Genomic DNA, 11,595 nt, shown 5'->3' with positions numbered 1-11,595 from the left:
TTGTTGTTGTTAAATGTTCTCAAGTTCATATCGACTCCTGCTGTGGCACTTATAGGATAAGCACTGAACTGCTAACTGCAAAGTCAGTGGTTCAAACTCACTAGCTAGCCACTTCTTAGGAAACCTGATACGCCTTTATAGGAGCAGACAACTTTATTTTTTTCCTGAAGAGTGGTTGGTGAGTTTGAACTGCTAACCTTGCAGTTGGCAGGCCACAAGTTGGTTAGCAGCCAGATGCCTAACCCACAGAGCTGCCAGGATTATATATATATATATACACACACACACACACACATATCGATTAGGTTAGGATTTACAACACATATATTTGAAGACCAGAATTTAATCTGTACCAATGCTTGTGATTTCCTAAAGCCTTACTGACTATAAAAAAATAGCATAGTGGGAACAGCTATCTTGGAAGAGGCATGGATTTAAATTATATCTAACTTTGTATATCACCTCCTCACAGATAATTACCACTGGAATTTGTGAATCTAACATCTGGTTTTTTAAGTTCATGTCTACAAATATGTAACCATGAATGACAGCCATCAGCGAGGATTCAAACTTTAGCACATGTAGTCAGTTGGCTCAAAATGAGAACCATGCCTTTTTTTTTAAATCATTGTTAGATTCTTCTTAATTAAGGGTAATTTAATCCAAATGGAATACTTCTATGAACATGTGACTTGTGACTATCAGCCCTTAAACAATCACAGGTTTACCATGAGATTTTCATCTTTGAAATGAAATGCGTGAAATCAGCAAGGTCCCCAATCACTGGTGAGACTTTACTAAAGGTAAAGGCAAAATTCACTTCACCAGACACTTCATGTTCTGGACCTAGTTTCTTCATCTAAACATGGAGGTAGGTGAGATGAGGATTCCACTGTTGGCATTTTCTGATTCTAGGTTGACTAGTAAGATAAGTCAATGGATTCCGCTTTGCAATGTCAGGGGTTCAATTTCAACAGTCGCTTCTCGGAAACCCTGATCAGTGTCACTCTGAGTTGGAACCAACTCAGTGGCCCTCGACAGCAGTAACAACAGTTATCAAGTCCTCTCCTGGCCCTTTCTTAGTCTATGGAGAGGTAACGTCAAGCAGAATGTGTCTTTGGGATTGATCCTTCTTTCACCAAAGAATTAAGGAAACATATACGGAATCAAGCTCATCCCAGAAAATAAACATATGAAGAAGAATTTAAATCTCTCAAGTCTAGAATTAAGGTCTGAAAATATATCTACTAGACTATCCTAGCCTCAGGACATGGCATTTATTCCATTGTACTGTGATGTGTTGCACATGAACATGCTCCTGAGAAGCAAATCCCAAATTAGAAAAGGAATTCTAAATCCATGTGTCTGAAGGAGTTAAAAGAAGAAAAAAAAATCACATAAGAATCTTAGAGCTTTATATGTGTAATGAATTATTCCTGCTCTTTGTTGTTGTTAAGTACCATAGAGTTGGCTCCGACTCATAGTGACCCTGCACAGGGTTTCCGAGGCTGTAAACCTTTACGGTTGCAGAACGCCTCATCTTTCTCCTGAGGAACCTCTGGTAGTTTTGAACTGCTGACCTTGAGGTTGGCAGCCCGACTAGTAACCCCTACGCTACCAGAGCTCCTTGATGGTGGGTGGTTATGTGCCGTGGAGTCGGTTCCAACTCATGGCGCCCCTGTACAGGGTTTCCGAGGCTGTAAATCTTTACGGGAGCAGAAAGCCTCATCTTTCTCCTGCGGAACAGCTGGTAGGTTTGAACTGAGGACCTTGAGGTTGGCAACCCGACTCGTAACCACTATATCACTATGCTACTATCCTTAGAACCGATAAAATACTGACAGTATGCGTTGCTCAGTGAATTTAACTCTGATTTTGTTTCCATGGGTTACCTACATGAAATCACATCGGAAGGGCACTAATTATTGAAGAGCAATCACCCCTAACTTTACCAATGAATGCTATCAAAGGTTAAAAGATTCATGTTAACAGCAATCATCTCAAGCAAAGTTAGACGTAAAGTGATATTGAATGCCCCCAGTTCCTGAAGTTCGCTGGATTGGCAAAAATTATAGCTGTCTAAAAGGAGCTCTGGTAGCGTAATGGTTACGAATCGGGCTGCGAACCTTAAGGTCAGCGGTTCGGAACTACCAGCTGCTCCGCGGGAGAAAGATGAGGCTTTCTACTCCTGTAAAGATTTACACCCCTTGGAAACCCTGTACTGGGTCGCTATGGGTCGGAACCGACTCGATGGCACTTAACAACAACAACAACAACAAATACATAGGACTTTTGGCTGTTCTAGAAAATGCTGTTGAATTAAAATAAGTAGGAACATAAACTATTTGCTTAATTGTGTAATCATGAATTGCAAGCTAAACAGAAAAATAAGATTCTGATTATTTTGATGAATATATAAAGTTTTTATTTGCTTCCAGACTTTTTTTTTTTTTTTGGTTGTGTGTTTGGTTTTGTTTCATAAAGAAAGCCAAGAGGGACCCAGAGGCTGCCTGTTGAAAAGTCACTAAAGGCCTAATCAGTAAAGAGCTTTTGGGAACTGTCATAGGGTATAACTTTTTCTCTTTTTATCCCTTTTGCTGCTAGGTTGTTTTTTTGTTTTTGTTTTTTCAATCAATAGCCACAAAATTCTTTCATAACTTGAATTTATGCACATTTGTTTCCTCCCAAAGGGGCTCAGATAAAAGCATTATGAAATAACCTTATAAGATATTACAACTCGGATGTTTCCAGTATATATTAGAAACATGTTTTGTGCTTAAATCTTGGGAGCCTGAGATACATTTTTGGAAAAGGGGAAAGCAGGATAACCATAAATAAGATGTTTGAAAATGTTCCAATTTCATTAACTAAATTCCTCCATTACATTTGATAGACATAGACTTTTAAAAAGTCACTTGTGTTATTAGGTCAAACTACTCGCTTCTCTAAGTTACTTTTTAAATCCATTGTTGACTTTTTGAAAGGTTGTCTTTACTTTCAGGTTCTTCTTGATTATAAATCTAAAAAACCAAACCAGTTGCCATGGAGTAGGTGCCAACTTATGTGTTACTGACTTCTCCCTGGGGTTTTCTCATCTGCAATCCTTATGGAAGCAGATCACCAAGCCTTTCTTCCTGGTTGGTTCAAACTACCAACCTTTGGGTAGGGAGTAGTGTGAAAACCATAGATGTTTCTTGATTTTTTTGGCCAGCACTTACTACCTTCAACAATCTTCACTCTTTCCTTCCTTTTAGGTTTGACTTCTTGGAATGAACCACTTCCAGGAAGTGAAAATTTCAAATATGTATATGACCTAAGTGCCACCAACCCCACCCAAAACATATACCCAGTGAAGAACTTTTATAACTTTCCAAGCCCAAATAAAACCAAAAGAATTAAATGCTCTCAGGGCAAGACCTGGTTACCAGTATAGAAGTACCCACATGATCCTAATGTGCAGCAAGCACCAATTATAATCTAGACCCATTGCTGTGCAGTCTATTCTGACTCATAGTGACCCTATAGAATAGTCCATGGAGTTTCCAAGGTTATAAATCTTTATGGAAGCAGAATGCCACATTTTCCTCCCACAGAGCAGTTGGTGGATTCGAACCACCAATCTTTTGGCTATTAGCCAAGCACTTAACCACTGTGCCGTCTAAACCCACCTAAACCTATAGCCATGGAGTCGATTCCGACTTATAGCGACCCTGTATAGGGTTTCCGAGGCTGTAAATCTTTACAGGAACAGAAAGCTTCCTCTTTCTCCTGCAGAGCAGCTGGTGGGTTTGAACTACTGACCTTGAGGTTAGCAGTCCAGTGCTTATCCTACAGCACCACCAGGGTTCCTGTAACATTAATTTGATGGCTTAATTTAAAGTCCTCAACCAGGCATAAGTGTCCCTCCTGGTGACACTCTGCTGTTTTTGATAAGTGCCGTCTAGTCAGTTCTGATCTATAGCGACTCTACTCTGTACAGGATTGCCAAAGAGCAGTTGGTAGGTTTGTAACATCAACTTTGCGATTAGACGTACAGTTGAAGGGTAAGGGTTAACATTTATGAGGGTTTCTGAAGGTTTTAAATCCCTACAATATCTTTATGCCACAGGCTAGGTAGTCTTGTTCTTTATTTTACACAGAAGGAAGGAAATAAAGCATTCAGAAAGGTCCTTCAGGTAGCTCTGATCCTTAGCAGTGGAGAAAGGGCCTGTGGCTCACATTGGGAAGGCAGTGAGGGGTCCCTCACTTCTTTGCTTTATGGTAAATAGAAGGAAACAAGGACAAATGAAAAGCACTAAGATCCAAGGGCACATGACCATCCTAGCTTCCTACTCCTACAACTCTATGGAAGACAACTCTATGCTGTATCTCTGCTGAAGACTGTCTTTGGCCTAGGTTGTTAATCAAAGTGTAAATGATGGGAGTAGGAGAGAATAAAAGAAAAAGGATGTCCTATTGGCCACAGGGAGTCCTGGGGTGGTCCAAATGGTTAAGCGCTTGGCTACTAACCTAAAACTTGGCTGTTTGAGTCCACCCACAAGGTGCCTTGGAAGAACAAACTGTCAAATCTCCTTCCGAATGATGACTGCCACTGGAAACTCTATGAAGCAAAGTTTCACTCTGACACACATGGGGTCACCATGAGTCAGGAGTTGTTGTTGTTATGTGCCACCGAGTAGATTCCGACCCATAGCGACTGAGGAGCAACCAGTGAGCTTGAACCACCAACCTTGTGGTTCTAAGAGACTTTGCAGTCCAGTGAATTAACGCACAGCACCAGACCAGGACTCCTGGTTGGGAGTAGGTGCCCACAAAGCAACAATGTCCAAATTCTCCTAAAGACACTATGAATAGGAAAGATCTAGTATACACACTGGGGGCTCCAGTATCACTGACCTTTGAGAGGCGACTCATCCTTTCTTCATTATCTTCCAGGGTACGCAAACTCGGAGGTATATACCAGAAGCAGACATTGGTGTGCTGAGGCTACAAAGAGGAAAGTTAAGATTCATATTCAGCCCAAACCAGCAACTGTGGAAATTTGAGGACATGTCAAATCTCTGTATCTGGCAGGTTCAGATTACCATTGCTATTTTAAAATCAGTGATTGCCTTCAGAAAACCTGGCTTGCATATTATATGGAGTGGTTCTTAAGTTTGCTTTTGATTTCAGCTCAGTAAAGCTACTTCTGCATCTACTCCTTCCTGTTTTGGAGTGGCCCTGCTTACCTGGAAAGAGTATTAGTTACATCAAAAACTATCAGTGATAAACAGTGGAAATGTCTGAACTCTTTTGGGATTGTAAACAAGAGAACACTTACCTTTCCATCAAACACCATTTGATAACCTTCTCGGTTTTTGATGATATTGTATAAATACTCTGCCAGCTCCAAACACTTATCAATCTGTGCTTCAAACCCAGTTGTCCCCTGAGTCAGAAAAGAACAAGTGTGTTAGGCAGATCGTGTTGTCAGTGACCTCTCTGGAGACTGAGTCATTTCTGTTACTGCTGTCTCTGCTCTCTTCTGGCACTTTCCTCATGCCAGGCTATGTTTCTAGAGGCATTTCTGACTGCTATTTTTTCCTTTAATGTTCTCCCCAACAGATGCTTTTGTTCTTTATTGACCTCATTACTGCTCTCCTGGATGGGACCCTTTCTTCCAGAGCCTTCATTCCCAAGTCATTATTCTGATTACTCAAGGGGAAAATCTGCCTCTACCTTCCCATGGAGTAATCCTGGTGTCACTAACAGCAGGATGGCTCAGCTAGCCTCTCCTGCAGACTAGCAGCATGTCACAGACCATCTCACTCCCAGATGCCAACCTGTAAATGGTCCATTCCCAGACACCCTCTTTGCTCTCCTAAGGTTCTCCCTTAAAACAAACAGAGTAGGTGCTCAATGAATATTTGTTGAACAAATGAATGAATGAATCTTAGGGAACACACAGATGCTTTTCTTGGGTTAGCCTGCCACTTGGCAAAGCTCATTAGATTTCTCCCTTGGGGATAATTGCTTCTCATATTTGTAAGGAGACCCTTTTCTTTTTAGCTCTGAGAGTCTGGATCCAGACATAAAAAAACAACAGAATAGCCTTGGGTTCGAATTAAGGGAAATAAGTACATGCTGGGGAATTACTGTGCAAAATGGGTTTTCTCCTATGTCTTTTAGCATTTACTGAGTGCTAACTGCAAGGTCAGTTTGAACCTCAAGGTCGGTGGTTCAAGCTCACCAGCTCCTCCTTGGAAACTCTATAAGGGGTCACTATGGGTTGGAATTGACTCGAAGGCACTTAACAACAACAACAACAATAGACTAGAAAAACAGCTAATGCTCATGCCAGGGGCCCTTAGAACTGGCCTACCACTGACTAATCAACATGGAAACCAGAGGGAACAGTTATAGAGATTTATACAATGTCTCATCTCAGGGAAAAAGAGGAAAATATAATGAGGCAGTGACTGTTAACTTAGGAACAGGCTACTTCTAAGAAATCTAAAGGGATCAGAAGTGAATTGGCATTGTAGATTGCTGCCTCAGCTCATCGGGTCAAAGGAAGCCAACTGGTTCTCAATGACCCCAAAGATGGGTGTAGGCTGAGGCCTGGATGCTCAGGGAAACACTGTGCCATGTGCTCCATGAGTCTGTGGGTACCAAGAAAATCAGTATTGGTTTGTACTGACCTGGCTGCTTTGTCCTACTTGGGATGGATACTAGGTAGGACGGAAGGAAGCTAACTGTTCTTCTCCATATGGAATCCTTTGGATCAAACCAAAGTTTAAATTTGACTTTAAAATTTATGTACCTGATCCGGGATATGGGCAAGGCCAGCATGACTCTAATATGTGAAACTGTAGTATGGCTGGGATTCATTTCTCTGGCCATAGGGAGATAATGATACTTGCCTTTCATACACAGTGATGTTGCAAGGTAAAGTGAATTCTCTGAAACTAGTTTGGTCACATTGCAAAGGCAGTGTGATTACCACAGACCACAGGGTGAGTTCTTTTTGCCTTCACTAGTCTAGGTCTGTATTCTGGGATTGGTCAGGGCAGTGTGACTGTCTCTTTCAGTGGAGGTTAAAGAAGTACATGGAAGTACCTAGGAGTTCCTATTGATCAACTGAATAGGATAAGGAGACTGCAACTTTCCGGACAGGATAAGACAGAAGTACAGATAACCTTTACCTAACAGGTTATAAGAAAAACTGAGACTCATTTTGAGAACTTAAAGGATGAAGACCCCATTCCTGATGTGAGAATCAAGAATGACTTATCAAGAGATAACATGGAGTTGAATCTTTGATAAGATAGGTTGATTGTGACCCGTGGAGCTGACAGAAAGATGCTGCAGGAAGACTGTCAAGTAGGAGCTAACGTGTATTTTCTTAACTAATGGAGAATCTAAATTGACTGAAGGATAACTAGGAAGCTGTAGCCCAGATGACAGTGAGCCCTGGTGGTGCAGTTGATAAAGCACTTGGCTGCAAACCAAAAGGTTAACAGTTCAGACCCACTAGCTGCTCCACAGAAGAAGGATGTGGCAGTCTTTTTCCATAAAGATTTACAGTCTTGGAAACCCTCTGGAGCAGTTCTATCTATCTTTTGGGTCATTATGAGTTGGAATTGACTTGCCAGTGGTGAATAGTACAGGTGAAAAGTAAGAGGATCTGACATGGGATGTTGCAGTAAAAATGGAGATAGCAGCGAGGGTTTCAGCAATTATTTCAGAAGCAGTATCTGTGGGCCCTGAGAGTTTTTGTATATGGATTTAGTGAAGCAGAGAAAAATGGCCAATAATCAAAAAGTTTCCAGAAACAACACAGAGGCAGTAGCTGAAGACTTGGGAGTCAGTCAGTGAGGTTACTGAAGAAGATAACATGAACTTAGTTAATCTTCCTGAAATTCTGGTTTGGGGATCTGGGTGGGACCTGAGAATCCACATTTGTAATACAATTAACTTGGTTCTTTTACAGATGGTTTCTGAGAACTTACTTTGTATAAACTTTGTATAAGTTAGTATAACTTACTTTGTATAAGCCCCTTAACTTAAAATTTATATTTCCATTCATTCAATCAACAAATATACATTGAACACCTAATCTGACATGTGTGTGAGAGATACACCAGTGAACAAAAATATGGTTCCATCAAAGAGAGCACATTCCAGAATTAAGAGTGTCAACAACAAGGGGGGAAATGAAATGATGTTTTCCTGAAGCTCCTTCACCATAACCCTCATGCTGGGTGTCTGACCTTTCCCTCAAGGAGTTCTCATCTGAACTTTCAGCTTCCTTCCAGCGACTCAGGTCATGGTGACTCAGTGTTTGACAAAGTTCAAAATGTGCCTTTGTCATTATCACATTCAGGATTGGTTTGGTGATCGTTATGTGCTGTGGACTCATAGTGACCTTATATAGGGTTTCCAAGGCTGTACATCTTTGTTGTTGTTGTTAAGTGCTGTCGAGTCAGTTCCAACCCGTAGCAACCCTTTATAGGGTTTCCGAGGAGTGGCTGGTGAGCTTGAACCTCCGACCTTGAGGCTCAAACCAACTGTGCAGTCCAGCGCATTAACCCACAGTGCCACACCAGGACTCCATAAATCTTTATGGGAGCATAAATCCTCATCTTTCTCCTGTGTTTCAAAATGCTGAACTTGTGGTTAACAGCCCGATTTGCAACCACTATGCTACCAGAGATAATTCCTCAAGACATATTTGGTGAATGAATTTTGAAAGATCCCTTCAAAGTCTTCAAAACTTTGAAAATGAAAATGAATCTCATTCTTACAAATATCTAACATGAAAAGGAGGCACCATGAGCTTCTAAGGAAATATTAGAGTTTTCTATGCCACTCCTCGGAGTCCTGGTGTGGCACTGTGGACTAATGCCTCAGATTGCAAAGTCATTTGAACTGCAAAGTCAGTGGTTCAAGCTCACCAACTGCTCCTTGTAAACCTATACAAGGTTGCTATGGGTCAGAATCGACTCAATGGCACTTAACAACAACAACAGTGACACTCCTCATGCACTTATTTAAAAAACAAAAAAAACAGTTGCCATTAAATAGACCCTAAATAGACTCTAACTCATGGTGAATCCACTATGTGTGTTTCATGGTGTGTCAGAGTAGAACTGTACAACCTAAGGTTTCCACCTATAGAAAGAGACGGTAGAAAAACTCCATATCATCAGCTAATAAGGCCAGGGGCAGACTGTGGAACAGACCATCAGTTGTTCGTATGCAAGTTCAGTTTGAAGCTAAAGAATATTGAAACAAGCCCACAAGAGCCAAAATATGACCTTGCACATATCCCACCTGAATTTAGAGATCATCTGAAGAACAGATTCGATGCATTATACACTAAAGACCGAAGACCAGAAGAGTTGTGGGATGGCCTCATGAACATCATACAGGAAGAAAGCAAAAGGTCATTAAGAAGACAAGAAAGAAGGAAGAGACCAAAATGGATGTCAGAAGAGACTCTGAAAGTTGCTCTCCAGGGTAGAGATGGTAAAGGCAATGGAAGATATGAGGAGATACAAGAGCTAAATTGAGAATTTCAAAGGTTAGCTTGAGAAAACAAAGTCAAATATTATAACGAAATGGTCAACTCCAAAGATTGGAGTTAGAAAACCAAAAGGGAAGAATACACTCAGCATTTATCAGTTCTCAAACTAAAAGAACTGAAGAAAAAGTTCAAGTCTTGACTTGTACTATTGAAGGATTATGATGGAAAAATATTGAATGATGCAGAAAGCATCACAAAAAGATGGGAGGAATACACAGTGCCACTGTATCAAAAAGAAATGGTCAATGATCAGTCATTTCAAGAGGTGGTAGATGATCAAGATCCAATGATACTGAAAGAAAAAGTCCAAGGTGCATTTAATGCATTGGCAAAGAACAGAGCACTGGGAATTGATGGAATACAAATTTGAACCTTTCAACAAACTGATGCAGCACTGGAGTCACTCACTAATCTATGCCAAGAAATTTGGCAAATTTCCTGGAAGAGATCCATATTTGTGCCCTTTCCAAACAGAGGTGACCCAAAAGAATGTGGAAATCATCACACAATATCATTAATATCACATGCAAATAAAAATTTTGCTAAAGACAATACAAAAATGACTGCAGCCATACATTGACAGAACTTAAGAACAACAACATATATTAAAGCAAGGAGACCTGGTGGTTCAACTGCTAACTGGAAGGTAGTCAGGTCCAACCCACAGGCAGCTCCACAGAAGAAAGATGAGGCAGTCATTTTCTGTAAAAAATTCAGCCTTGGAAACCCTATGGTGCGGTTCTACCTGGTTCCACATTGTCACTATGAATCAGAATCAACTTATTGGCAGTATGTTTTGGTCTTATATGAAAATTTAGTATATCCCAGCCTTTCAAACACTTTAAAAGCCTGACAGAACAGGCTTACAAGAATTAATAAGTCCTTTCTTACATTTTATAATCATTTAATGAAACTTTGTTGTTACTGCTGTGTGTTTTTGAGTCGGTCTTGACCCTTAGCCACCTCTGTATAAGATTTCCAAGAGTAACTGGTTGGTTTGAACTGCTGACCTTGTTTTTAGCAGTCCAGTGTTTATCCTACAGTGCCATATCAAGGCTCTATACCCGGTAAGTCTAATAATCCAAAAGTACAAGTATTAATGTAGCATTCTTACATATTTGAATGCAATTGCAATTAAATTATGCTCTGGTAGTGTAGTGGTTACAAATCAGGCTGCTAACCACAAGGCCGGCAGTTCGAAACTACCAGCTGTTCTGCAGGAGAAAGATGAGGCTTTCTGCTCCTGTAAAGACTTACAGCCTCGGAAACCCTACGTAGGGTCACTATGAGTCAGAACAGACTCCACAGCACTTAACTACAACAACTTCAAACTAAAACCATAAGTGGAGTATAAAATAAACATTTTCAACTCAAGCCACAAGAGAAAATGTCATTATTTAATATGTCCCTAATATTATCTTTAGGAGCCCTGGTAGTATAGTGGTTTATGCATTGGTTGCTAACTGCAAGGTCAGCAGTTCGAATCCACTAGGCATTCCATAAGAGAAAGATGAGAAATCCTATAAAGGGTCAATATGAGTCAGTAGCAATATTATCTTTAATATCTTGCTGTGGCTCAGTAAGATAATACTGTACTGCTAACTACCAGGTTTATGGTTCAAGCCCACCAGCTGCTCTGAAGGAGAAAGATGAGGTTTTCTGTGCCCATAAAAATCTATAGCCTAGATTAGTTCGGCGAGGAATGAGGCTGGTATAAGGAGTATTTTGCACTTTGCAATGACCGCTGGCCAAAAGGACAAAAGGATTAGTCACCCTTTATCAGAAAGGAGATCAGCACTGCGAAAGTCCCAGGGCCATTGGTCCCTACAGTCAAGCTGTGTTAGTCGACAGTACTGTCTACATTTCAGGACAACTAGGTATGGACCCTTCAAAAGGCCAGCTTATGCCAGGAGAGGTGGTAGAAGAAGCTAAACAAGCTCTTAAAAACATGGGTGACAATTAAAAAGTGGGCACAGAATATGAACAGACACTTCACTAAGGAAGAGATCAGGGCAGCCAACAAACAT

At 40.8% G+C, this 11,595-nt stretch overlaps 1 protein-coding gene across 1 annotated transcript in view; it reads right to left on the bottom strand.

Annotated features, from left to right (window-relative positions):
• Positions 1-11,595, bottom strand: part of GAD2 (glutamate decarboxylase 2 (pancreatic islets and brain, 65kDa)) — a 106,124-nt gene that overhangs the window by 4,939 nt on the left and 89,590 nt on the right. Inside the window, exons 14-15 of the mRNA XM_006871656.1 lie at positions 5,321-5,428; positions 4,897-4,986 (exon numbers count right to left, since the gene is read on the bottom strand). Of these exons, the coding sequence (XP_006871718.1) occupies positions 4,897-4,986; positions 5,321-5,428 (198 nt within the window). The remainder of the gene's footprint in view (positions 1-4,896; positions 4,987-5,320; positions 5,429-11,595) is intronic.

Source organism: Chrysochloris asiatica, unplaced genomic scaffold (genome assembly GCF_000296735.1).
Source record: "Chrysochloris asiatica unplaced genomic scaffold, ChrAsi1.0 scaffold00172, whole genome shotgun sequence".
NCBI classification, from domain to species: Eukaryota; Metazoa; Chordata; class Mammalia; order Afrosoricida; family Chrysochloridae; genus Chrysochloris; species Chrysochloris asiatica.
Note: the sequence above shows the minus strand (reverse complement) of the source record. Positions and strands in the feature narration are given on the sequence as shown.